This window comes from Dipodomys merriami, unplaced genomic scaffold (genome assembly GCF_024711535.1).
Source record: "Dipodomys merriami isolate MVZ:Mamm:240054 unplaced genomic scaffold, mDipMer1.0.p SCAF_52, whole genome shotgun sequence".
NCBI classification, from domain to species: Eukaryota; Metazoa; Chordata; class Mammalia; order Rodentia; family Heteromyidae; genus Dipodomys; species Dipodomys merriami.
This window is the reverse complement of record NW_027206091.1, coordinates 9,832,824-9,860,445: the sequence shown is the minus strand read 5'-3', so window position 1 is coordinate 9,860,445 and position 27,622 is coordinate 9,832,824. Positions and strand designations below refer to the sequence as shown.

General features: G+C 49.2%; 2 protein-coding genes across 8 annotated transcripts in view; one reads left to right on the top strand and one right to left on the bottom strand.

Moving 5' to 3' along the window:
• LOC138811249 (CD177 antigen-like) overlaps positions 1 to 27,622 on the bottom strand; it is a 74,323-nt gene that overhangs the window by 19,995 nt on the left and 26,706 nt on the right. For 2 of the 3 annotated variants that reach the window (XM_069998975.1, XM_069998976.1), the window contains one exon: positions 22,709 to 22,783. The gene's annotated coding sequence lies outside the window, so the exon portion shown is untranslated. Of the gene's footprint in view, positions 1 to 22,708; positions 22,784 to 24,383; positions 24,472 to 27,622 lie in introns of those variants that run through there. The other variant, XM_069998974.1, reaches the window with a different exon arrangement.
• LOC138811254 (carcinoembryonic antigen-related cell adhesion molecule 1-like) lies at positions 55 to 26,694 on the top strand. 5 transcript variants are annotated; one of them, XM_069998988.1, is made up of 10 exons: positions 55 to 269; positions 1,059 to 1,418; positions 10,086 to 10,445; positions 14,843 to 15,121; positions 15,851 to 16,105; positions 17,267 to 17,542; positions 20,990 to 21,116; positions 22,090 to 22,142; positions 22,757 to 22,791; positions 24,216 to 26,694. In XM_069998988.1, exons 1-10 carry the CDS (start codon positions 206 to 208, stop codon positions 24,333 to 24,335), a joined length of 1,929 nt encoding a protein of 642 aa, XP_069855089.1. In that variant the 5' UTR covers positions 55 to 205; the 3' UTR covers positions 24,336 to 26,694. The 5 variants fall into 5 exon arrangements, with proteins under 5 accessions (XP_069855089.1, XP_069855086.1, XP_069855085.1 ...); XM_069998985.1 differs by lacking the exons at positions 55 to 269; positions 1,059 to 1,418 and adding exons at positions 8,439 to 8,651; positions 9,177 to 9,253; XM_069998984.1 differs by lacking the exons at positions 55 to 269; positions 1,059 to 1,418 and adding exons at positions 8,439 to 8,839; positions 9,177 to 9,253.

The window sequence follows — 27,622 nt, the reverse complement described above, 5'->3', positions numbered from 1 at the left end:
GACTGAAAGATGAGGGGATAGAGCGGTGTCCTTGACACAGACCCTGCCCCTGGACCACATGACCGAGGGAAGGACTCCTTCCCTGAGAGGAGAGGCTCAGAGGAACAAAGGACAGCAGAGCTGACCCCTGGGCAGCCCCACGTGGGATCTGTGCTAGAACTGAGCTCATCTCCACAGAGGGAGGACAGAGAAGGCGGCAGCTAGCATGGAACTTCTTGCAGCCTTTCTCCACGGAGGCCCTGGGCCCTGGCGGGGGCACCTGCTCGCAGGTAGGGGTGCGGGTGTCTGGAATGAGGCAGGGGGAGAGGAGTGCAGAGTGTCACTGACATGGGACAGAGGGATTCTGTTTCGAGTCGAAGAGGTGAGGCCACCAGACAGTGACAGAGGCTCGGCTGCGGGAAGCTCTCGGCGAACTGAAATTCACAGAAGGAAAAACTAATCAGGGAGGAAGCACTCAGCTGTTCCCATTCCAAATCCGTATCATTGGCTGCTGTGCTTTAAAAACTGATACAACACCTTTGTCCTGATGAATCCCCCCCCAAAAAAAAAACCCCAAAATAAAACCAACCAGATCATGAAACATATTCTTAATCACCAACCTCAGAAATTGCCAGATAAAGCCCGTGGAATCTAGGAACACAAGTTCATGCACCCACAGGTGTCTGAGCCTGTCCCAGGCCTGGGGGGCCACCACTGAGACCACAGAGTCTCCCCAGGACACCCTGATTGTGAGCAGGGGTGAGGGTTATGAGGGGTGAGCTATAAAGCCTCCTGGGAAGAGTATGGCACACAGACAGGAGGGACAAGTTCAGGGCAGGGAAAGAATGGAGGTTGTGAGCCCGGAGGAGACACACATAGAGGCATAAGTGTCTTGTCTGTCTGTCTGTCTGTCTGTCAGTCTGTCTGTCATGATAGGGATGAAGGCACCTCCCAGGACTCTGGATTCCATCTTCCCACCCAGTAATCTATGGATCTCTCTCTCTCTCTCTCTCTCTCTCTCTCTCTCTCTCTCTCTCTCTCTCTCTCTCTCTCTCTCTCTCTCTCTCTCATCCTCCTAGCTTCCATTTTCTTCTTCTGGAGCCTGCCGGCTACAGCCCAACTCAGCATTGAGCTGGTGCCCTCCAATGCTGTCCAGGGGACAAACGTCCTTCTACGTGTCCACAATGTGCCCAAGAATATTAAAAGCTATACCTGGTACAAAGGGCAAAGGAGCCTGGACAACCATCAAATGGTAATATTTGTCGTAGACCATCATACCATCGTCCGAGGGCCTGACTACAGTGGTCGGGAGAAAATATACCGCAATGGATCTCTGCTTCTCCAGAGTGTCAACTGGAGGGACGCAGGCTATTATACCCTACGAACCCTAACTAGAGACCTTCGGACTCAGGGAGCGTCGGGACAGCTCCGTGTATTCCGTGAGTGGCCCTTCCGTGGCCTCTGGGTATTAGGAGTTCCAGGGTTCCACAGAATGATCGGACACCTCCAGCTGTGCTCTTCTCTTTCAATAATATTTTGGCTCATGGGAGCCATTGGCATTCCATGTGGATTTTAGGGTGTCTTTTTTCTCTATCTGGGGTTTTGAAGCAGAAAGCGTTGATGGTGTACATTGCTTTGCTTTAGTAATGGTCTCCTAGCAAATGAATCAACCTAGGCACATGGAATGTCTATTTCTCTTTTCTTTCTTTCTTTCTTTCTTTCTTTCTTTCTTTCTTTCTTTCTTTCTTTCCTTCTTTCCTTCTTTCTTTCTTTCTTTCTTTCTTCCTTCCTTCCTTCCTTCCTTCCTTCCTTCCTTCCCTTGCTTGTTCTGGGACTTGAACTCAGGACTTATGTGCTCTCTCTGGGCCTTTTTGCTCAAGGCAAGTGCTCCACCACTTGAGCCCCAGCCACACTTCTGGCTTTTTTGGTAGTTTATTGGAGGTAAGAGTGTCACAGACTTTCCTGCCCCGGCTGGCTTTGAGTGGCCAACCTCAGGTCTCCGCTTCCTGGAGTAGTTAGGATGACAGATGTGAGCCACTGGAACTCAGCAGCTTTCACGTCTTCCATGAATGCCTCGCAGTTTTTAGGTTGTTGAGTATTTTCCTCCTGGGTTAAATCTAATCTGCAAGATGTTATTTTTAGCCAGGTGCTGGTGGCTCATGCCTATGATCCTAGCTACTCAGGAAGCTGAGATCTGAGGATTGTGGTTCGAAGCTAGCCCAGGCAGGAAAGTCTGAGAGACTCTCATCTCCTATAAACTACTCAAAAAAGCCTGGAGAGGCATTGTGGCTCAAGTGGTCGAGTGCCAGCCTTGAGCAAAAGATGCTCAGGGACAGTGCCTAGACCCTGAGTTCAAGCCTCATGACCAATCAAAAAAGAAAAAAAAAGGTGTTATTCTTTTTGATGCTATTATAAATGGAATCATTTTCTTCCTTTTGAGACTGTTTGTCGGTAAATGTATAGAAATGCTTCTTCTTTAGCACTTTACGCTGTTTTCTTTCTTTTTGGTCCAATTGTTCTAACTAGGACTAGAATTATTCTGAATGAAAGTGACACATGCAGTATTCCGGTCTTGTTCCTGGTGGTAGACTAAAAGCCTTTGTGTTTCACAACTGAGAATTAAGTTACCCATGAACTTTTCTTCTTGTGACCTTTTTGTGTCAAGGTATTTTCCCTGTATTTCTAAGAGTGTCTCTTTTTTTTCTCTCTCTTTTTAAATTGAAAACTGTGACTACTTCCTTGTAAGAGTTTCCTTCCAAGTCACAATGAATCCACAGGCCAGGAGTCCAAGTCCTGTTAGGCTGAGAAGTCTTCAGACTGGAACCCTTCTAGCTACTAAGGTCATCAGAGAGTCTGCGCTGCTTTTGTTCCATCATAAATAATAAAGAATGAATGTCCTTTTTTGTTTTTAGTTTATGGAAATATTCCCTGCCCTAGAGATACACGGCAATGCCAAGCTGGCTCTCCTTACTACACACGGAAGTGTATGGAAGGAACAAGCTGATGTCTTAAGGGTCACAAAAAAAAAAAAAAAGAAAAAAAAGGATCACATAGAAGTTTAGAAGAGAGTAATTCCACTTAAGAAAGCTGCTGAGACATAGAGGGTCTGGTGAGGGTCACACTGGGGTGATCTGGAGTCAGAGGGAAGGGTGGTCTTTCCAAACGCAGCCGCGGGCGGCCAGTGCCATCTCTGGGCCACCTCACTCAGCCAGTCCCTTTCTTTTCTTTTCTTTTCTTTTTTCCCTCCACAGAGCCGGTGGCACGGCCCTCCATCCAGGCCAGCAACACTACAGTCACAGATCAGGGATCTGTGGTCCTCACCTGCTACCCTGGTGACCCGGGAACCTCCATCCGGTGGATTTTCAACAATCAGGGCGTGCAGCTGACGGAGAGGATGAAGCTGGCTCAGGACAACAGCACGCTCAGGCTTGACCCAGTCCGGAGGGAGGACGCCGGAGAGTATCGGTGTGAGGTCTCCAACCCCGCCTCCGCCAGCCAGAGTGACCCCCTCGTGCTGGAGGTGACCCCCAGTGACCCTTAGCTCCCCCTGGTGAATTAAACTCAGCCTCCAGTTTTGCCTCTTTATGAAAACAGTGGTCGCCATTCTCTTTCTTTACAAAGCATGGGTGAGTGGTTCATGAACTGAGGTGGTACGGCCTGATAGCTGAAATTTTTTTCTTTTTTGGGTCCGGTCGTGGGGCTTGAACTCTGGGCCTGGGCGCTGTCCCTCAGCTCTTCAGTTCAAGGCTAGCACTCTACCACTTGAGCCACAGCGCCACTTCTGGCTTTTTTCTTTTTGCTTATGTGGTGCTGAGGAATCAAACCCAGGGTCTCAGGCATGCAAGGCAAGAGCTGTACCACTGAGCCACCTTCCCAGCCCTAGCTGAACTTTTTGTTTTGTACCAGTGCTGGGGTTTGAACTCGGACCCTGGGATGCTGTCCCTGAGCTCAAGGCTATAGTGCTTTACCACTTGAGAGACAGCCTCCACTTCTGGATTTTTGAGAATTAATTGGAGAGATGAGTCTCCACAAGACTTTTCTTCCCTGGGCTGGCTTTGAACCGTGATCCTCAGATCTCAGCCTCCTGAGTAGCTAGGATGACAGGCGTGAGCTCTGGGCACCTGACTATATTCAAACTCATTGAATCAATGGATGCTTAAAGCCTCGAGGTGTTGTAGCTGTTGTTGGCTATGGTCATCTTCCACACCAGCTCCCTGCTTAGTGGGTTTCCATCATCTGATGTGTGTGTGTGGGGGGGGGGGGCGCTGTCCTCTCACAGGGCCTCCTGGGTCTTCCGGCTGAAGGCATTGCTTGAAGAACCCGACTCCCACTGCTCAGGTCCAGCCTGGAAGGGCCCGCAGCGGCCCTGGGCCGTGCACACGGCGGCTGTGACGTGACGTGACAAAGCCCTTAGGGACACAGACTCAGGGCTGGTTTCTACCCCCCATCCCCCCCCCCACACACACAGGCAAAAGAGCGTGTGCACCCTCTATTGGTGACTTCCTGCCACAACGGGGCAGATGTGCTGGACTCCATCAGCCCTGGGCTGCCTCCTCCCTTCACAGCCCTGAGGCCCCTGCCAGGCCACCTCCTGCAGCTCGGGGTTCATAGGTAGGGCAAGCCCCCGACCCCAGAGAATAAACCAGAACACACACACACACACACACACACACACACACACACACACACACACACACACACACACACACACACACTAAGACCAGTGGCTATGGCAGTTAGGAAGAAAACTAAGGTGTCGAAATACAAATAATCCCATTGGCAAAACTTGGTCCAAAATCTGTGGAGCTATCAGCGTGGATGCTGCCAGTCCCGCCCTGGGAGTGAGTGCTTCAAGTTCCTTACTCTTTTTTTTTCTTCCATGTCCTGCAGTTAATGTAGATAAATAGTATTTTATATGATCAGAGGCCTTTTTGCATTCCTCCCTCAAAGACTAGCCTCCTTTGGTGTCTCTGTGTGTGGATGCCTAGAGTCTTGTATCATTTATCATGTCCCCAGGGTACTTTAGATCTAGCTTCTACAGGTGAGAGAGAACGTGTGTCATTTGTCTCTCTGTGCTTGGCTTATATCTCCCTTCACATGATTTGGTCTAGGTCTACCCATTTCCCTGCAAATGACATCTTATTACGCTTTCTAATGGCCGTGTAAAATTCCATTGTGTATAGATAGGCACCCCAGTTTTTGGATTCACATCTGGGCTATGCCCACAACTTGGCTATTGTGAACAGTGTGGCAGAGAACATGGTCCTCCATTCTTTATGGCACCCAGCCAGTCAAGTGATGATTACTGTATCTGCTTGAAGTTTCTGGAGGTGTCTCCAGACCATCAACTTCCCCAGGAAAGGAGTGCAGCCCCTCCTTTAGGAACCATTGAACAACAGTTTGGAAAGAATAGATGCATCAGGACAGTCAAAACTGTCTTGAAAAGGAAAGGCATCATGGGAGGCTCACACTTCCTTATTTGAAAATAACTTACTTCATTGCTCCAGTGAACAATGACATGCCTAAGACCCACAGAGACCCCAGGTTGTGAACTGAGAGACCAGAGACAAGCCTTCATCATTTAATCTTGGGATAAGTATCGAAAAGAAGTTAGAGGGTAGCGGGCACCGGTGGCTCACGCCTATAATCTTAGCTTCTCAGGAGGCTGAGATCTGAGGATCTTGGTTCAAAGCCAAGAAAGTCCATGAAACTTTTTTTTTTTTGGTCGGTCGTGGGGCCTGAACTCTGGGCCTGGGTGCTGTCCCTCAGCTCTTCAGCTCAAGGCGAGCGCTCTACCACTTGAGCTACAGCGCCACTTCCGGTTTTCTGGTGGTTTATTGGAGATAGGAGTCTCACGGTCTCTCCTGCCCAGGCTGGCTTTCAACCGTGATCCTCAGATCTCAGCCTCCTGAGTAGCTAGGATTTCAGGTGTGAGCCACCAGCGCCCCGCCTCCGTGAAACTCTTATTTCTAATAAACCACCAGAAAACTGGAAGTGGTGCTGTAGCTCAAGTGGTAGAGTGCTAGCCTTGAACTGAAGAGCTGAGGCACAGTGCTCAGACCCTGAGTTCAAGTCCCACGACCAGTGGAAAGAGAGAGAGAGAGAGAGAGAGAGAGAGAGAGAGAAAGAAAGGAAGGAAGGAAGGAAGGAAGGAAGGAAGGAAGGAAGGAAGGAAGGAAGGAAGAAGTTAGAGGGTAAAGAAGAAAGATTTTTTTGTTTGTTTGTTTGTTTTTGGGTCTGGTCGTGGGGCCTGAACTCTGGGCCTGGGCGCTGTCCCTCAGCTCTTCAGCTCAAGGCTAGCGCTCTACCACTTGAGCCACAGCGCCACTTCCGGCTTTTTTCTTTTTGCGTATGTGGTGCTGAGGAATCGAACCCAGGGCCTCTGGCATGCAAGGCAAGCGCTCTACCACTGAGCCACCTTCCCAGCCCAAGAAGAAAGTTTTAAAATAATGGTGCTGGGATAGCTACATAACAACAAGCAGAAGAATGAGCTTTGGTCAGCACGGGTGGCTCACGCCTGTAATTCTAGCTACTTAGGAGGCTGAGATCTGAGGATCATGGTGCAAAGCCAGCCCAGGCAGGAAAGTCTGTGAGACATGTATCTCCAATAAACCATCAGAAAACTAGAAGTAGTGCTATGGCTCAAGTGGTAGAGCACTTGCCTTGAGCTGAATAGCTGAGGGACAGTGCCTAGGTCCAGAGTTCAAGCCCTACAACCAACCAAAAAAATGAGTTTTATAAACTATATTCTCATTGCATTAAAAAAAAAAGATTTCTGTTATGCACTAGTAGGTCACGCCTTTTATCTTAGCTACTTAGGAGGCTGAGATCTGAGGATCACAGTTCAAAGCCAGAGAGGCAGTCTGTGAGACTCTTATATCTCCAATTAAGCACCAAAAAGTTGGAAGTGAAAATGTAGCTCATGTGATAGAGCACTAGTATTAAGCACTGAGTTCAAGCCCCAGGACCAGCACGCGTACTTACACACACACACACACACACACACACACACACACACACACACACACACACACACACACACACACACACACACACACCAAAACAAATCAACCTATAAGTAGAAAACAGCTGATAGAACAAAACATAGGGAAAATCTTTCTAGCCTTCTATTTTATTTGGCTATAGATTCTTAGATATCACACAAAAGCAGGAACAGCAAAAGGAAACACTGATAAATTAGACCTCACCCAGGCCTTTCATTTGTATTGGGGACAGGATCCCGCTAACTTGCCGGGGCTGGCCTCAAACTTGCAAACCTCCTTCCTTCACCTCCCAAAGACTACAAGTACCTAAGACTACAAGTGCACATCACCACGCCCTTGTTGGGGGCAGGATTCAAGTAGCAGAGCACCTAACTAGGCACATGCAGGGCCTTGAGTTCAAACCCTAGTTCTGAGGGGGAAAAATCAGTCTTTAAGGATGATATATTAAACACATCTGCCAGCCAGGCGCTGGTAGCACACACCTATAATCCTAGCTACTCAGGAGGCTAAGATCTGAGGATCATGATTCAAAGCCAGCCCAGGCAGGGATGTCTGTGAGACTCTTATCTCCAATGAACCACCAGAAAACCAGAAGTGGTGCTGTAGCTCAAGCGGCAAAGCACTAACTTTGAGCAAAAGATGTTTAAGGACAGCACCCAAGCTCTGAGTTCAAGCCCCACAACTAACCAAAAATAAATAAATAATAAAATAAGATACAAAACAAATAAAACACACCCACTTTGGACAGTTCATCTTTGTTATGGTCATATACAGATACTTCAAACCTTCGGGACTTAGAGACAAAGAGACACATCCCTAGACAGTGTCCTTGCTGTAAAGTCTCCAGAGACACATGCCCCAGGCTTGCTTGTGAAATCTGGGGACAGATCATTCCTCCTGAGACCATTCTTCCCTGGATACACAGCTGCAACTCGACCCTGAGGATGGGGGGTAGAGGGTGTCTCTCAATAGCTGTCCTCTTCCTAATCACACCCTGCACGGGATGGGAGTTGGGCAGACTGGGGGCCCTCAGGAAATAGCATCCGAGATGATCAGGGCCCTGAAGCCTCGGGGTCAGAGCCCACCTGCACCCAGCGGTCAGGGCGTCTGGAGTCGGGTAGGTACTCACGCTGCAGTCCTGGCCCCGGGGCTGTATGTCTGCTCATGGCCTCCAGGGGGCGATATTGGAACACACAGGGAATTCCCAGCCCAAGGAATCCCTGGGGCCTGAACCTGGCTTGGATTCAGGAGGTGGAGATGCAATCTGATTTCTGCCCTTGGCTCTGTCGATCTCCACTAAGTCTTTCCCATGTGGCCTGTTCCATCCTGTCTGCTGCTTCCCTGTCTCTAAGGACTCTGTTCTGCCAGGTGTCTCAGCCCCGACTCCTCCCTCCTGCCATGGGAGGCAGGCTAGACAGCCAGAGGGGCAGAGGACAAAGGACAAAGGGCACCCAGAGAAATCAGCCCTGAGGCGCTGCTCAGTCAACAGCCCCTGGAGGTGGGGGAATCTCCCGGTACCCCTGGGCTGAGGATGCCAGAGCCTGGGGTTTCTCCATTGTCATCACCACCACAGCTGCCTTCCCACCACATCCGGGTCAGCTCCTGAAGACACTGCTCCTGCTGGCTGTCCCTGGATCTGGTCCCCCCCGGGCACCAGCCACGACTCAGGTGATCCATTCCTAGCCCCTCTCCTCTTCTAGAGTCTTCTCTGTCACTTTCTTGCCACAGGAGAATCCCACTGGGCTTGCTGGCTTTCTGAGTCCTGAAAGGGAAACACTTCCCTGGGTTTGAAGACCCCCAAGGGGTCACAACCCCCCACCCCCACCCCCAAGCCAGGATACCAGTGTGGCGCTAAGGTGAGCCGGTCCTACAGCAGGCAGGGGCCCCTAAAAACCTTGCTGCTTCTCACAGCGTGCTGGGCCGGGGGAGGGACTGAAAATCCACACCGAGGAAAGGCAAAGAGGAACTAGAGGCAGAACCTGCGGGGAGGGGGAAGAAGGGGGAGGAGGAAGGGCGGAGGAGGGAGGAGGGAGAGAGGGGCAGGCCTTGGTGACAGATCCCACCCCCCCATACCATGTGACCCTAGAAAGTGCTCCAGCCCCGAGAGGAGGCTCAGCTCAGAGGGCAGAGCTGACGCCCTCCGGAGCAGCCACGCTTGGGAGTGGGTCTGGAATCGAGGTTTTCCCCTTCTAGGTAGAAAGGCACCATGGAGCCCCGCTCAGCCTCTCCACGCAGGGGATGTGTCCCCTGGCGTGGGCTGCTGCTCACAGGTGAGGGGACGGCTCCCTGGGTGGGAGGGAGAAGGAGGAGAGCTGAGGGGAGGGGGGGGGACGAGACAGAGGGTTTCTAGTGGGGGCCTGAGCGGGACAAGACTCCGCCACAGAAAACTGTCCACAAGGTGCAAGTGCTAAATAGGGAGGAAAAGGTCCACTGGTTCCAAGTTACCCGTGACTAGTCAGCTGTATTTTAAAAACGGATATGACACCTGTGTCTCTGATCACCAAAGAAAACCAACCAGATCAGCCAACCAACCTGTCCTTAGCCACCAAACTCAGAACTTGCCAAATAAACCCCGTGGACATGCAAGGCCCTGGGAACGCCACTTCATTCATCCACGGGGGATCTGAGCCTGGTCAAGGCCCAGGGGGGACCACAGAGACCACAGCATCCCTGTCCCCACAGGGCTCCTGCCCCTGCCGGGCAGCAAGACCCAGTGAGGTCATCTAGAATGGGAGGCCAGGGGGGTGACAAGAGCCACAGAGGGTTCACAGCAGGGAAAGGGGAGAAAGCAGAGCCCCAGGGTCTCTAGAGGAGAGGTTCAGGGAAGGTGTCTCCCCAGGACACCCCGAGTGTGAGCAGGGGGTGAGAGGGCAGCCAGGGGTGAGCCATGAAACCCTCTGAGAAAAGTACTGCACACAGAGAAGGGGTGGGAAGTTCATGGGCAGTGAAGAAATGGAGGTCATGTTGCTAGCAGAGCCAATAGGAGACAGACAGATAGACACAGACACACAAGACAGGGGGTTCAAGACACTTTCTCGGGCTCCATTTTCCATCCCATACCAGGATCTCAGTCTTGATGGGCTTCTCTCTCACCCCTCCCAGCCTCCCTTTTAGCCCTGTGGCCCCCACTGGTGACAGCTCAGCTCACGATCGAACCTGTGCCACCCAATGCCGCTGAAGGACAGAACGTTGTCCTGAAGGCCCACAACCAGCCCCCGAATGCTGAACTCTATCGCTGGTATAAAGGGGAAACTGCAGAGGAAAGCCATCGCCTTGCAGCATTTTCAGCAAGCTCGAAACAAAGCATCCCAGGCCCTGCCCATAGTGGCCGAGAGACCATCCAGGAGGATGGATCGCTCTTCTTCCAGAATGTCACCGTCAATGACACTGGAGTCTACACCCTGGACATCTTAGATCGTGATTTTGCCAGTAAGAGGGCATCTGGACGGTTCCAAGTATTCGGTGAGTTCACTGTGGCCTCTGGGTGCTAGGCCAGGGTGATTTCCAGCCCAGGAACATAGGTGTGTGGGGATGGGCTGTGTGCCCACCTTTCCCTCTGCTTTCTGTTGTCCTGTTGGGGGAGGTTGCTCTCTGGATGGGGCATGCACAGTAGAAACAGATTTGCAAGGACAGGAATCCTTCACCTGAATCCAGAGTGAGAGAGAGAGAGAGAGAGAGAGAGAGAGAGAGACAGAGACAGAGACAGAGACAGAGACAGAAAGAGAGACAGAGACAGAGAATGGTAGCCAGATGGGGTAACCATCTCCCCCACGTTTTTCCCCCAGGAACATGTGCTAAGAAAGAACCTGTAGGACATAGGCAAAGCCTGGCTTAGGGGAGCCCTGAGATCTTGGCAAACAAGCTCAGCCCTAGAGTGCCTGTGCATGCACGCTCTCTCTCTCTCTCTCTCTCTCTCTCTTTCTCTCTCTCTCTCTCTCTCTCAGGCTCCTCTCCTCACTCTGGAAGGGAGCTTCTAGCCACAGCTGGAATTCTGCCTCCTGTCTGGGCTGAGAAGTCATGATTTTCTGCCTGTCTGAATGTCATAAACTCTGGGAACTACCCTGAGAGCCTCGCCGGGGGGAGGGCTTCCTGGCATCTGCTTTGCAGACTCAGTACGGCAAGCACGGAGGGTCAGACACACCAAGCCATTACACCAAGGCCCTGAGGGGCTTTTGAGACTCAAGGCCAGTGTGTGGGGATAGAGACCCCAGCTCAGGGGATTCTCTCTTGGAGGAGCTGTTGATGTGGGTGGCTCCTCTCTAGCCCCGTAAGCTGGAGGGTGTTTACCATGTGTCCTAGGAAAGGGAAACTGAGGTATGGAGCAATATGGATGTGGAATCAGGGTCATCAGACCATGGGGTGGCAGATCAGAGGCTTGGAATGATTGTCTATGTCCACAGCCCTGTCCTCCCCTGCCCAGGGACTCATTAGGTGTCTGTGGACCAAAGAGGAACTGTTGGTTCAGAGACTTTAACCTCAGGGGTCAGCACTATGGAAGGAGAGTCTGGTCCAGGTTAGTGAGAACCAATGGACAAGTACAGTTCTTACCTTAGAACTAAACTCAACTTCTTTCAGGCAGCCCTCAAAGAAGGTGCTGGATTTTCCCTTCTGCTGACCTCTCTTGGACTTAAAATGTGTGCTATGAAGGAGAGAACTTTGCTGCTTCCCTCCCCACTAGGCCCCAGTGTACAGTCAACTCTCGGGTGTTTTGTTGGGTGGCTTTTTTGGGATTGCCTGTCCTGGTTGGGGCTTGAACTCAGGGCCTGTGCATGGTCCTTGAGCTTCTGTGCTCAAGCCTCTACCACTTGAGCCACAACATCACTTACATCATTTCTTGATGGCTCATTGGAGCAAAGTCTTAGGGACTTTGCTACTGGGGCTGGTTTGGAACCATGATCCTCCTTTCTCAGCTTCCTGAGTAGCTGGGATTATAGGCTTGAGCCACTGGCACCTGGCTAACTCTCAGGAGTTTTAGGATAGGGGTGAGGAGAATGAACTTGAATCAATGAGTGGAGGGCATAGGACTCTCTTCAGAGACTGGAACTTGACTTGCTGTGTCCTAACCATTTCTGGCCACACCTGCTCCCAGTCCCTGCTGGAGGCTGAGATCCCCATTCCATTTCTCCGATCTGTTTCTCGGGTGACCTCAGCTGGGCTAGGGTGAGGCCCACTCAGCCTGAGTCAGCCATGATGCTTCTGGTCTCTGGGGCAGTTGAAGTCTTTGTAACGCCTGCTTTATGCTGTCATGGGTATTTCCCACTCTCTCTGCCTCTTTCCTGCTGATCAGCTTCCTGTCTATTCCCGGCTGTTGTCCTCTTGCTCCCAGGCTGATAACAGAGGTGCCAGCAGCAGGGCAGGACTGGCAAACCACAAAGCCCTATATTCTGCCATTCTGTTCACTTTTTTTTTTTTTTTTTTGGTCAGTCTTGGACCTTGAACTCAGAGCCTGGGCACTGTCTCTGAGCTCCTTTGCTCAAGGCTGGCACTCTACCACTTGGAACCACAGTACCACTTCTGGTTTTCTGGTGGTTCCGGGGAGTGAAGAGTCTCACAGGCTTTCCTGCCCAGTCTGGCTTCGAACTGTGATCCTTAGATCTCGGCTTCCTGAGTAGCTAGGATGACAGGTGTGAGCCACCAGTGGCCCCTGCCAAACTCTTTTCACGTCTTACTCCTTCCTGGTCCCAGTGTGTGTGTGTGGGGGGGAGGGGTGTGTGCTTCACCATCTTCCAGCCTCTGGGGAGCCAGCCTACACACCCATGTCCTCATGATGACCTCAAGGTCAGGAAGCTTGTCTTGAACAAAGTAGCTATCATTTCTGTCAGATTCAGCATGTTTGGAAGAATTTAATAAAAATCGTATCTGGGATTGATTGCTAGGAGCAAAGGGAAGGAAGAAAGCAATTCATATCCCTGTGGATCTCCACTGGGGACCTAGACATCTGAATTTACTAAAATGAATCTCTTACAATAGGAATACCTCAAACTTCCCCTGAGAGCCCCTCTGTAGTGAGAGAGTTTCTGATTCTAAGCAGCTTTGGCATGTCTCGTGTGTGTGTGTGTGTGTGTGTGTGTGTGTGTGTGTGTGTGTGTGTGTGTGTCTGTGTGTGTATACATGCCGCACCAGTATTGGGGCTTCAACTTGGGACCTCCCACTCCCACTTGGCTTTTTCAATCAAAGTGAGTGCTCTAGCACTTGAGCTATGCCTCCATTCCCTGCTTTTTGCTGAGTATTTAGAGATTCCCCACTTTTTGCTGGTTGTTTGGAGTCTTGGGTTTTGTCTGCCTGGGCTGGCTTCGAATCTCAATCCTCAGATCTCAGCCTCCTGAATAAGCTGGGATTACAGACTTGAGCTATTGGTATGCGGACAGCCTCTGTCTTTATTATGTGACTAACAGAACTCAGAGTTTGGCCTGTTACACTCTCTATGGGAACTGGTCTGATAATACTTTTCTTTTTTCTTTTTTTAAATTTAATTTTATTTTATTTGTGAACATACTGTACAGAGGAGTTACAATTACGTGGGCAGGATAATGTGTACATTTCTTACCAAGCATTGCAGCCTCCTCCTTTGTTTACCCTTCACATCCCTTCCCAGCCTCCCCCCTCCCCCCCCAATTCTTTTTTCTTTTTGCTGGTCGTGGGGCCTGAACTCTGGGCCTGGGCACCGTCTCTCCGCTCTTCAGCTCAAGGCTAGCGCTCTACTACTTGAGCCAGAGTACCACTTCTGGCTTTTTCTTCTTATGTGGTGCTGAGGAATCGAACCCAGGGCCTTATGCATACAAGGCAAGCACTCTACCACTGAGCCACCTTCCCAGCCCTGATAATACATTTTTTTTTAACTTACCTACTCAAATTCCTATAGTAGACCTGATGAATATACATGGCCCATGAGGGTCAGATTGCCATATTTCTGTTGATTGTGGGGTTTGAACTCAGGGCCTGGGTGCTGTCCATGAGCTCTTCAGCTCAAGACTAGCATTCTACCACTTTCAGCCACAGCTCCACTTCCAGTTTTCTAGTGGTTTATTGGAGATAAGAATCTTACAGAGTTTTCTGCCTGGGCTGGCTTTGAACTGCAATCCTCAGATCTCAGCCTCCTGAATAGCTAGGATGAGTAGCTAGGCATGAGCCACCGGAGCCTGGCTCAGATTGCCTTGTTTCATTGTCACTTTTCTACCATTCAGTTCTTCTGTACTTGGAAACTTGAACCCATGTTCCTGGGAGGACTGCCATGGCCCTTCCCCTTCCCTGCAGGGAAGGGATATTAACTGAGGATGTAACTTTGACTGTTCACAAGGCCTTGTCTGTCACCCCCATTCTAACCTAGATCATTCTAACCTAGAGTCAATCACCTAGAGAATCTCGACAGAACTGCTCACCTTGTGGCCCCACCTAAAACCAGAACCTGGGGCCAGTCCTTGGTCCTGAGCTCAGGTGTGTGACTGACTCACAAGACTGGTCTTCATGTCGGGCTGAAGGAGACTGCCATGATTCATCTCTAGGACAGCCTTGAAAGGCAAAGTCTCAGAGGACACACACCCGGGCCAGACAGGGAGGTCTGTGTCCTTGGAGGTGTTCCATCTAGATGTGTCTAGCAGTGGGGCAGTGAGGACCATGAGACGTGCTAGACATCTCTGTCTAGGTCCTGGGTCTGTCACTCACATGACCACACATGCGTGGCCCCCATGTTTTCTGAGCACTCAGGTCTCTGGGCATCTGTTGAGAGTCTCACCCTTCCTGCATGTTAAGGACTCCCAGGCTGGCTGGGAGGAGGGACGGAGCCCAGGCTAGTAGACAGAGGCCTTTACGGGGGTCATAGGGACCACACAGAGCAATCTTTCTCTCTGTTGTCCATGCAGCCAAGTTATCCAAACCCTTCATCACAAGCAACAACTCCAGCCCCATGGAGGGGGAGGACTCTGTAGCATTAACCTGTGATCCTGAGACAGAGAATACAAACTACCAGTGGTGGATAAGTGGCCAGAGCCTTCCAAATGACACCAGACTGCACCTGTCCCCAGACAACAGGATTCTCACTTTATTCCATGTCACGAGGAATGACATGGGGCCCTATGAGTGTGGAACCTGGAATCTAGTGAGTGACAACCGAAGTGATCCATTCACCTTGAATGTCTCCTGTGAGTAGCTTCTATTTCTCCATCATCCTGCCTGCCCAGCCTAAAGACACGGTCCTAGGGCAGAGACCCTTCACCCCCAGATACCCAGGCTGCCTAAAACCATCTCCATCACTTCCAAGTACATCCAGGCAGCCATAGCTAAGGAATGGAAGTGCAGGGATTGGGGGTGTGGGGGAATGTTCTCCTGGTGGGAGAGGCTCATAAAGGACAGAGCTTGTGTCAGACTCAAGCCCAGTGAATACAACAGGATAAAGTTGGGGTTTTTCAGTGGTTTAAGGTTTGTTTTTTTTCTGTGCATGAACCCAGGGCCCTGTGCACACTCAGCAAAGTGCTCCATCAATGCATACAGTCCCAGCTTTGGATGGCACGGTTTTCATTTAATTATTGATTTGGGGGGGGGGTGTCAGTTGTGGGGTTTGAACTCAGAGCCTAGGTACTGTCCCTTAGGTTTTTTTATTTGGTTTGGTTGTTTTTTTTGTTGCTGTTGTTGTTGTTCAAGGCTGTCATTCCACCACTGAAGCCACAGCGCCAACGTCTGGCTTCTTGCTGGCTCACTGGAGAGAAGGGTTTCCCAGAAACTAGCTAGGATTGTAAGTGTGAGCCACTGGTGCCTGCTGCTGACACTTAGGGTTGAGACGGGGCTCAGAGGGATGCCGGGGCCTTCCACAGACAGGGAACTTCATCTTCCGTCTGATGACATCAACCGTGACTTTATTCTGTTTGCTCCAGATGGCCCGGATATCCCCATCATATCCCCCCCAAGCTCCTATGTTGGTCAAGGGACCAACCTCAGCCTCTCCTGCCACACAGCCTCTAACCCGCCTGCACAGTACTCGTGGCTGTTCAATGAGAGGCCTCAGTCATCTACACCAGCACTCTTTATCCCCAACATCACTGTCAACCACAGTGGATCTTATGCCTGCTTCGCCTATAACTCTGTTACTGGCCTCAATAGCAGCACAGTCAAGAATATTACAGTCCTTGGTAAGTGGATTCCTAGGACATCAGCTCTGGAATAGTCTGGTCTCTGAAGTTAATTCTAGACACAGGCAATCCCTCCCCTGAGCCTCCAGCTCTACTGCTGAGATTTGCTTGTTTCTTTCTCATGGCTGGCTGACGTGGGGTTTGGGTCTCCTAGACCCAAAAAGTCCCAGGTTGGGAGGGGGGGCTCTCAGGAGAAGAGAAATGGGGTCTTTGTCAAGTAGCTTCTTTCTGCCACTAAATCAACCCTTTCTATGGCTTCTTTTGTTTTCTTTAACTTCTTTCGTGATCAAAGAGTTTTCTCCCCTGAACGAGGAAGGGAGGAACCCCATCAGATGGTTGGGGGGGCGTGGGGGAAGAGCAGCGGCTCGGAGCTCTGCTCCCTGCTCGGTCTCTGTCTCATTGGGTGACTGGCAGGGCGGACTCCACAGGGGCTGAGATGGGGCAGGTAGAGAAGGTGCCTATCTTAGATCTGGCTAAATCTTGAAGTCAATCGAAGTCAGTGTCTCTCAGCTGCACCTGACTGGGAACCCCAGAGCACATGGTGCACACGGGGGAGCGGGAGGGATGCTGGCGGGAGGGGCAGGAAGCTTTGCCAGGGGTGGGAAGGGCAGTGCCGGTGAGTCTATTTGTAAGAACGATGCGAATGCCAGGCTTTTGTGCACCCGGTGACCGTTCACCTCTATGGCTCTCATTCATTGTGCTGTTTAATCTACAGATCAGGAAATAAAAGTCCTCTTCAAACAATAATTCTTTAGTTTGGAGTTTCTCCCGATCCTGAGCTCATGAAGACTGAGTCATCTGAGTTCCCTGACAAAAGTGTTCAATGAAGAGAGAGAAAATAACCACCACCTTCCCTCTCAATATAAACCTACTTTATTTCCCAGAGATCACTAGGAAAGGGTTGCACAAAAGTCTGTGGAGGAAAATGTTTCGCCTGACTGTGGGGTCTTTGGTAGCGTGGGCTGTGGAACCCACAGAGCTGATGGGGGCTCCAGTCAGAGGGTCACCCTGGACGATCTGGGGGGTTCAGAGGGAGGTAACAACAGGGTCCTTATTAATCATCAGGCAACCACTGCAGAGAGGGCGAGGGCCTTACCGTGGGCCCCGGGCTAAGCTCTCTGAGGATGGGCTGCCTCAGTGGTCTTTCCCCTCTGTCTGCAGAGCCGGTGACGCAGCCCTCCATCCAAGCCAGCAACACCACGGTCACAGAACAGCAATCTGTGGTCCTGACCTGCCACTCTACAGACCCTGGAATCACGATCCGGTGGCTCTTTAATGAACAGAGTCTGCCGCTGACCACGAGGACGAAGCTGTCCAAAAACAACAGCACGCTCAGTATAGACCCTGTCAGACGGGAGGACAGCGGGGAGTACAGGTGTGAGGTCTCCAACCCTGTCAGTTCAATGAAGAGTAACCCTCTCAGGCTGGATGTGAATTGTAAGTCACCCCTCCTCTCCCTGTATAATTTACTGGGGGGGGGGGTGTGGCAAAGGCAGGGGAATTTCTTTACCATGGGTGCAGAAATGGATAAGTCACAGGGAAAAGAACAGGAAGTAAGCCAGGCACCAGTGGCTCACGCCTGTAATCCCAGCTACTCAGGAGGCGGAGACTCTGAGGCTCCAAGGTTCAGTGTCAGCATTGTGTTGGTTAATTGCAAGTGGAGTCTTACTTTTTATTTATTTATTTATTCATTTATTCATTGCCGGTCCTGGGGCTTGAACTTAAGCACCTGGGCACTGTCCCTGAGCTTCTTTTGCTCAAGGCTAGCACTCTACCACTTGAGCCACAGCGCCACTTCCTCACTTCCATTGAGGAATGGAACCCAGGGCTTCATGCATGCTAGGCAAGCACTCTATGGACATTAAGCCACCTCCCAGCCCCTCTTTTTCTTTTTTTGCTCAGGCTGGTTTTGAACTGAAATCCTCTAGGTCTTAACCTCCTGAGTAGCTAGGATTAATTACAGGCATGAGCCACGGTGCCTGGCTCCATCTCTAGGTTATTTCTAATACCTAATGCAATGCTATATAAATAGTTGTTGGGTTATACTATTCAAAGAATGGTGAGAGAAAATGGTACATTTTTTCAGTGCAGACACCATTTTTTGACAAAAACAAAACAAAACAAAAAGACATGAAGCAGTTACTAAGGTTTGAACTCGGGGCCTCATACTTTCTAGGCAGTCACTCTACCACCAGGCCACACCTCCAACAGCACTTTATACTGGTTGTTTTGGGGATAAGGTCTCTCTTCCTGCCCAGGAACACACATGCCTGCGACCATGCCCGGCTCCTCTCCATTGCAGTGGAGTCTCACAGACTTTAATGGCTGGGTTGGCCTTGAATTGCAATCCTCCTGATTTCAGCCTCCCATGTAACTAGGATGAATGACTTCTTAGTTCTAGAAGTTTCTGCAAGATCCTTACAATTTTTTACCTGCAAGTTCATGCCACTGAGGATAATTTTATTTTTGTAGGTCAGTCTAGGACTTCTAATAGTATATTGAACAGAGGGGCTGATAGGCTGGTACCCCTCTATCATTTCTGATCTTAGAAGAAAGCTTCTGAGTCTTTCACCATTGAGTATGAAGTTGGCTGTAGGATTTCTAGCTATGACTTGTATTTAGTAAGGTAGTTTCTTTCTAACTAGGTAGAGTACTTCGTCATAAAAGGATGTTATTTTTGTCAAGTGCTTTTGCTCGCTATGGATGGATTCAATTTTCTATTTTTTCATGATTTTACTCGGTGGGTTTTGTGTTTCTAGGAATTTGTCCATTTTATCTAGGTTATTCAATTGTTGCAGATGACAGGTATGTGATACTCTTAGAATCCTTGTTGCTCTAAATAGTACTAATGCTTCCAGTTTCATTTCTAGCTTTAGTGATTGTGTGTGTGTGGGGGAGGGGTGCCAGTCCTGGGACTTGAACATAGGGCCTGGGCATTGTTATACTCTTTTGTGCTCAAGGCCAGTATTCTACCACCTGAGACCACAGCTCCACTTCTGGCTCTTGTAGGGGAAGAGAGTTAATTGAAGATAAGAGTCTCATGGACTTTCCTGGCTAGCTTCGAACCACAATCCTCAGATCTCAGCCTCCTGATGAACTAGGATTATAGGCTTGAGTCCTTGGCACCTGGCAAGACCCTCTTTTTTGAATGTAAAACATGCACTTCTCTAAGTCACTTCTCCAATATTCTTAACCTCTTCAGCAATGTGCCACACAGAGGAAGTGTTTCTAAACATTAGCTGCTGTTCACACTGAGGTTATTGTTAGCCACAGTCAGGCGGCCAGATCTACCTTCTACTCGTCATACAGATCTATGCCAGTGCTCCCACCGCTCCCAGCCTCTGTTTCCATCCGTGAGATGGAAAGAGCATTTACCTGACGGGGTTAGCGTGTAGATCAACTGTGAGACACATACTAGCACACAGTGAGGAGCTTGGTCCTCATAACCATAGCCGATGTGAATTGTCAGCTTTCAGCTGGGTGTGGGCAGAGGCCCAAATAGTTGTAATTGGAATAAAGAAGAAACAGATGCAAAAAAGTATTGGGGGGGGGGGGAGAAGAGAGAACTTTATACCAAAAATAAAATCACCAAATAAACCTGGGAGAGATTTAAAAAAAAAAAAAAGCCGGGTAGTGGTAGCCTATAATCTTAGCTACCAGGAGGCCAAGCTCTAAGGATCATAGTTCGAGACCAGTCTGGGCAGGAAAATCCATGGAAGTCTTATCTCCAATTAACTCTCCCAAAAAGCTGGAAATGGAGCTGTGGCTCAAGTGATACAGTGATAGCCTTGAACAAAAGGAGCTTAAGGACAGCACCCAACCCTGAGTTCAAGCCCAAAGACCAGCAAAAATTAAAAAAAAAAAAAAAGAGTTAAATGCAAACTTTCTAGTCTGGTAGATGAGTTTGGATCTGCTGAGGTGCAGTCACAGTGGGATTGGACATAGCAGCTTAATTGGGGGAAACACCCCTGAGGAGGAAGGCCTGGGAGAGGCCTCAGACCACAGTGCAGCGAAAGAGCAGAAGGACGCTTTCACCAGCAGTGTTTCTTAAGGTTGGTGTGAATTCTTGAGCCAAAGCTGGCCATCGGAGAGAGAAAAAAACAAACACACAAACAAAAAAAAATGAACAAACTGTCTTTCAGAACTGCATCTGCTTGGTTTTTTGGTGGTTTTGTTTGTTTGTTTGTTTGCTTTGCCCATCCTGGGGCTTGAACTCAGGGCCTGGGCACTGTCCCTCAGTGTCTTTTGCTCAAGGCTAGCACTCTACCACTTGAATCACAGTGGTACTTTGAGCTTTTTCTGTGTATGTGATACTGAGGAATTGAACCTAGGGCTTCATGCATGCTAGGCAAGTACTCTACTACAAAGCCACATTCCTAGCGCCCCTGCCCCCGCACCTGCTTTTCTAGCCCTCCTAGGAGCCATGGAATCACAGTCTCTTGTGCAGGGGAAGTGCTGACTGAATTCAGGGTGCGCAATATGGGCCTCTGTCCATTTAGCCCTTGAGACAGGTGACCCCACACACACACCAGATCCATATTCCTGGCTATCACTGAGAAAAAAGATGGGACTATGAAGAAGTAAAGAAAGTACAACAAACACACAGCAATCCACCCTTCTCTCATCCCCAAACCTTCTACTGAGTGTAGAAAGGCCAAGATGGGATGGAGGGAAGGCTGATGAGTAATCTAGAGCCACCAGGAGTTGCAAAAGGACCTACTCTGTTAATCACCCCTCACCTCACCTCCTCTGATCAACCCTCCCACGGAAATTACCTCCCTGAAGGCACCAATGGCCCATACTTTGTGCTGAGAAGTGTTTTCCACGACTCCCTCACTGACAAATAATTTCACCTCCATGTCTTCTCTTTTCTTCCCATGACAGATGACCCAACACAATCAAGTTCTGACCTTTCCCCTGGGGCCATTGCTGGCATCGTGGTTGGAGTTGTGGCCGGGGTGGCTCTGATAGCAGCCCTGGCATATTTCCTGTACTCCCGGAAGACTGGCGGGTATGATGGCTTTTCTTCTCCTTCCGTTTTCTCCATGTCAACTGCCATGCATGAGAGGGGGAAGGAGCTCTTTATCTCTTCCACTGGGCTGATGGCCTCCTTTTGCTAAACTTCCTGCTTTCTAGCACTCATACCTATGGATCTCCAGGCTCCCTGTCTTCATACTTTTGTCTCTTGGATGTGGCTAGTCCAGTTCAGATCAACTCTACAGCAAACTGATCCAATTATGTTCCTCTGTCCCGTCCCACCCCTATCCTAGTCGGGAAGCAAAGAGCTAAGAAAGAAAACAGATGAGGAAATAAAAAGAGCAGCATGAGAAAGCAAATCCCATGTTCTGTGGACCACAATAGCAGGAGGAGGAGGGAGGAGGAACAAGACAGGAAGAAAAGCTGAGAGAATGCAGACACATTAAAGTGTGAGAGGACAAATAAAAATCCAAAGTCTATCTGTGAAATACAAACTTAGGAGAGATGTTAAACAGGCTCAGAAGCAGTTAGAAGAAGAAGAAAAAAAGAAGAAGAAAAAAGGCCTGGGGCTGGTGGCTCATGCTTGTCATCTTTTTCATCCTAGTCACTCAGGAGGCTGAGAACTACAGATCGTGGTTCAAGGCCAGCCTGGGCAGGATAGTCCATTTATCTCCAATGAACCACCAGAAAACCAGAAGTGGTGCTGTGGCTCAAAGTGGTAGAGCACTCACCTTGAGCAAAGGAGCTCAAGGACAGTGCCCAGGCCCTGAGTTTAAGCCCCATGACTGACACCCCCCCACACACACACAAAGTCAGACAGAAGATGGACAGGACATCTCACCGATAGGAAAGGAACAACAGGGACTGTGCGAGACCCAAGAATGAGGAATGCAAGTGAATATGACAGAGTATCCAGAGATTATCTTCTGACCCCTGCCTTCCAGGCTCAGGGAGCAAAGGTCTTTGTTCTTGGGGAATAGCAGTCACAGTGTCTGATATTTATTTAGGGCAAGCAACCAGCGTGATCTCACAGAGCACAAACCCTCAGCCTCCAGTCACAGTAAGTAAGCCAATTCACCCCTGTGAGAAGGGGGTACGTACCACCCCCTGCCCCGCCCTGGCAGCCAATCGTGGAGTCACAAATCACTCCTTGCTTTCTAAATTTTCACAAAAGTGATCTCTTCTTCCCAGTCCTTAAGTTGGCAGAGGGCTTCATGCCCCTCTTAAGCCACTCTACCTAAGCTAGGTAGGCCTGAGGGAACCAAGTTTGCAAGCGCCATCTCCTTGCCCTAACTCTTTCCCTCCTGCCTCTGTTATGGACCTGGGCATTCTCCCTTGGTGAGACTTTCCTTGTCTTATCGGTGCTCTGGGTGCTGTGGGTCTCAATGCCCCTCTTTACCATTGGGCCATGTTGTTAAGAAACACATGTGGGCAATAAATAATAATAAAAATGAAGGCCTTGTAGTGGATATTACATTTCCAGAGATGGGCTTGCAGCCTCTGGTTCCTAACCACTACCACCACCACCACCACCACCACCACCACCACTATCACCACCACTACCACCAGCACCACCAGCACCCACCACCTTCTACCTCTTCAAGCTAGAAAATACAAGGTCTTAACTCAGCTTTGCAGTCCCAAAGGTTGCTAAGTCTTGGTTTGCTTCTCCAGGTCCGGAAATTTCTCGTGATGATGCTCCTAATGAGGTAAGCACAGAAAGTTTCATGGGCTTTTTGTTTCCCCCGACAGAAAATCTCTCTGGAAAGAATGGATTAGACTTGAAGGCAAATATGAGTGAACTTTGGGTCTCATTTCCTCAAGGCAACAGGAGAGTAATGGGTTACTCACTCTTATGTGCAGTATCTTAGAGCAAGACTGTATAATTGTAGTCGGGCATTGGTAACATACACCTGTAATACTAACTACTCAGGAGGCTGAGATCTGAGGATCACAGTTTGAATTCAGCAGGTAAATCTTCATTTAACCAGAAAAAGATGTGGAGTAGAGCTGTGGCTCAAGTAGTAGAGTATCAGCCTTGACTGAAAAAGCAAAGCAAGAGCATGAGACCCTGAATTCAAGCCTCAGTACCAATGCGAGCGTGTGCACGCACACACGCACATGCACGCACACACACACACACACACACACACACACACACACACACACACACGCGAGACAGACAGATACACAAAATCTTTCAGTCTTTTTATACAAAGAGCAATGGAAGTCAGGATATAGAACATACTTCTATACATATGGCTTTTCTAGCTTTTTCTATTTATGTGGTGCTGAGGAATCAAACCTAGGAATTCATGCATGCTAAGTAAGCACTCTACCACTAAGCCAACGTTCCCAGGCCTCCCCGAGCCTTTTTTTTTCAAGGCTAGTGTTTTACCACTTGAGCCACAGCTCCACTTCTACCTTTTTTTTTTGGTCCGGTTGTGGGCCTGAACTCTGGGCCTGGGTGCTGTCCCTCAGCTCTTCAGCTCAAGGCTAGCGCTCTACCACTTGAGCCACAGTGCCACTTCCAGCTTTTTTTTTCTGCTTATGTGGTGCTGAGGAATTGAACCCAGGGCCTCATGCATGTAAGGCAAGCGCTCTACCACTGAGCCATCTTCCCAGCCCCAAATGAATGCATTATTTTTTGTTGGTGGTGGTTTTTTTTTTGTCGGTCATGGGGCTTGAACTCTGGGCTTGGGCGCTGTCCCTGTGCTCTTCAGCTCAAGGCCAGCGCTCTAACGCTTGAGCCACAGCGCCACTTCCCACTTCTACCTTTTTTGGAAAGAAGAGTCTCATGGACTTTCCTGCCTAGGTTGGCTTTGAACCACAATCTTCAGATCTCAGGCTCCTGAGTAGCTAGGATTACAGGTGCTCGGCTACAACGCTACTATATATATAGCCAGTCCTGGAGCTTGAATTCAGGGCCTCTAAACTGTCTTTGAGCCTCTCTGTGCTCAAAGCTAGCCCTCTTACCACTTGAGCCACAGTGGTACTTTTGGCCTTTTCTGTGTATGTGGTACTGAGGAATCAAACTCAGGGCTTCATGCCTGCTAGGCAAGCACTCTACCACTAAGCCACATTCCCAGCCAATGCAATGCTTATTGAACAGAGCCCCGCTCATACTTTTCAGATGGATGAAGTTTCATATACTTCCCTGAAGTTCAATGCTGCACAACCAAAAAACTCAGCACCAGTACCCCTGACCTCAGTGGCTACAGAAACGGTTTACTCGGAAGTGAAAAAGAAGTAGCACCTTCCACCTGCCTGATGCACTACTGCCACTTCCCAAGTCTCTCACCATCTTGCTGGAAGACTCTCAGTCCTCAGGGAGAAAGGGTGGGGGGGTCCCCCCTTCTCCCTCTTGTGCCCATCTGGAAGGACTGCTGGACTCCTGTGGAAGAGAAGGTGCATCCCAGAGTCTGGCAAAGCTGGCTTTTGGAGTCACCAGGAGCTCCCACCCCCCTCAAGGGAGAGAATATTCCTTTACTACCCCTCCAGGCCTGTCTTAGCAGAGTCTAACTTGAGTTTGCCATAGCCTTGAGGATGAGATCCTTTTTTCTTTTCTTCTCTTTTTCTTTTGGTCGTGTTGTACCAGAAAAAAAGGGACAGAGAGAAAACAACAACAACAAAAAAGCAAAGCAGGAATGGCTTTTCTCTCCAAATTCAAGTATGAAGCCACTATATATAGGAAAAACAAATCTATCACCCACAGTGCATTGGGGAATTCTCTACTTCTGTCCCATCAGCGCAGCCTGTCTGTTGCATCAGGGTCCAGATACCTTGCTTTTTGGCTGGAACACCACCTAATTGCCACTTTGGGCAGGCCTGCCTCCAGAAAACCCACTAGAAGTAACTAGGAACTATGGAGTTGTTATCTGATTCCTACTACAAAAGGCCAAAGTGCTCATACATCTTTAATAATAACTGCTGCTTACTCCAGGAAGTACCTAGAAAAGGACTGAGTACAGCCAAGGTGCTGGTGGCTCAAGCCTGTCATCCTAGCTACCCAGGACGCTGAGATCTGAGGATCATGGTTTGAAGCCAGCCTAGGCAGGAAAGTCCATGAGACTCTTATCTCCAATAAGTTACTTTAAAAAGGCTGAAGTGGAGCTGTGGCTCAAGTGGTAGAGCACTAGCTTTGTGTGAAAAAGCTCAGGGATAGCACCCAGGTTCTGAGTTCAAGCTTCAGGTCTGGCACACACAAAAAAAAGGGGAGTGATTTGGGGGAAGGTCTAGTTTTTAATAGACACAATATGCTGGGTACTTGGGAAGAGATTAGGGAGCTACCTACTGCTAAAGGATGCATAATCATTGAACTGCACTCGGTGCTCATGCCTGTATTCTCAGCACTTGGGAGGTGGAGGTAGGAGGATTATGAGTTCATGGCCAGCCAGGGCTACATAGCAGCACCTTATGTAAAAATAGAAACAAACCTAATAATATTAATGCACAAACTGGTGGTACTGGGGTTTTCCTTTTTTCTGAGACATTCTAGTATTTCAATCTTCATAACCTTTTATTTGAAAGGGGTTGTTTTTACCTAGTTCAGCTGTGTGAGCCAAGCTGTTAAGTAAAAAAAGCCCCCCTCCCCACCCCACACGCTCCTCAGACCACCTTGGCCAGGAGCCTCTCAAGATTTATTTATTTTTTTTTGTGAACAGCTCCAAATAGAAAATAACCAGAAGCTGAGCACTGGTGGTTCATGCCTGTATCCTAGCTACGTAGGAGGCTGAGATCTGAGGATCGCGGTCCAAGGCCAGCCTGGGCAGGAAAAGTCTGTGAGACTCTTATCTCCAATGAACCACTAGAAGTGGTGCTGTGTGGCTCAAAGTAGCAGAGCACTAGCCTTCAGCAAAAGAGCTCAGGGACAGCACCCAGGCCCTGAGTTCCAGCCCCAGGGGCTTTCCTCCATCTTGCTAGAAATGGACCAAACTCTGGTTCTATGTGTCGTGGGTGGGCCAGGTATCGGCTACCTTGTTTCCCATGTTTCTGCCTACGCATTTCTTCACCTGTTTGTCCCCCCTCCCACCATGCTCTTGGAAAACCTTGGCCTTTGCTAGTGTTTGGTTCCTTGCAAAGCAGAAAGTGGGAGGTTCTTTATCAAACTCACTAGCTCATGGCACGTTAAGGTCCTCTGGGAAATGAGAGCTGGGAAGGGAAAAGGTGTGCGGACAGGAATAGAAGAATAAGATCAGGCCCGTGGGGCTTTCTGAACAGCCTCTGAAACTTGTCTTCTCCTCTCTCTCATGGGGTCTGTGATACCCAGGATGTCTTAGAATAAAAAGAGACAAGAGAAAGAAAGGCAAATAGAACTCTGCCACAGCCCTCTGCCACACGAGTGCCATCTCTTTGGACTGTTAAGCAAAAGGTTTTACTTGATCTTAACTGTGTGATCTCATGCCCTGCCTGCCAGACCTCCTCCAAGAGAATTCGTTGGGAGTTGTTCTACTCAGGTACCTCTTGCAGGGATTTTGAATCTAGACACTGATTGTATGTACTTTCCTTCATCCATGCTATGCTGGGTTTATTTAATTTTGCCTGGCTAAGGCCACTTCTGAATTGTTTGTAAAATCTGTTCTATATTTATAATAAAAAAATTGTATTTCAGACATCATGGTGTTTTCTGGTTGTGACTGACACTGCTATAGACAATATCTTCTTTACAAGCAGAAGAGGAATAACATTTTTTTTAAAGACTTGTTCAATAGGGACCAGAGTCAGCCTATTTCTAAGTCCTCAGATATCTGCCGGAACAATCAAAGAATCAGCAAAATTCATTTGCACATCTGCAAATATATACAAAGTGAGTGTATGTGAGCGTGGAAGGCCACGCGGCTCCCACCTGCCCTCCAGGAAGTGTTTCTCTTCCTCTGGGAGAGAAGCGTGGGTCAGGAGTTAAAGACACCGGGCCTTTATCACGGGTGGTAAATAACACATTCCTACCCAGGGAGGCTCCAGGAGTCAGAGGCAGTGATCTGGTAATGAATTCTCCCTAGCACCGCCTGCCTCTTCCTGGTTACCAGGTCCATTCTCGTTGCCCCTGGAGAGGCACCTTGCATAACCCATGTGAACGGAGGGTCTCATTTGCATGTGCTGTACGGATAGGCTATGGCCTCCTCCACACCCTGGACACAGGGTAAAATCAATACCCTCAGCTGGGTCGAGTTCACAGTATTTTCACCATCCTCAAATTTCAATTTCACGTCTTCTAAAACCACAGATAAAACTTTGTCCTTCTGGTTTTTAGTTGCCTGACCTGAAGCATAGAAACGATTGAAAAGATAATAAGGAGTCACAAGGAGATTCGATGTGATAGACATGTAATTAAAAAAAGAAAAGACGGAAAAAACTTTATTTTTCGTCAGGTGCTGGTGGCTCATGCCTGTAATCCTAGCTATTCAGGAGGCTGAGATCTGAGGATCAAGGTTCAAAGCCAGCCAGGGCAAGAAAGTCTGTGAGACTCTTACCTCCAATAAACTACTAGAAAACCAAAAGTGGCCCTGTGGCTCAAGTGGTAGAGCACTAGCTTTGAGCTGA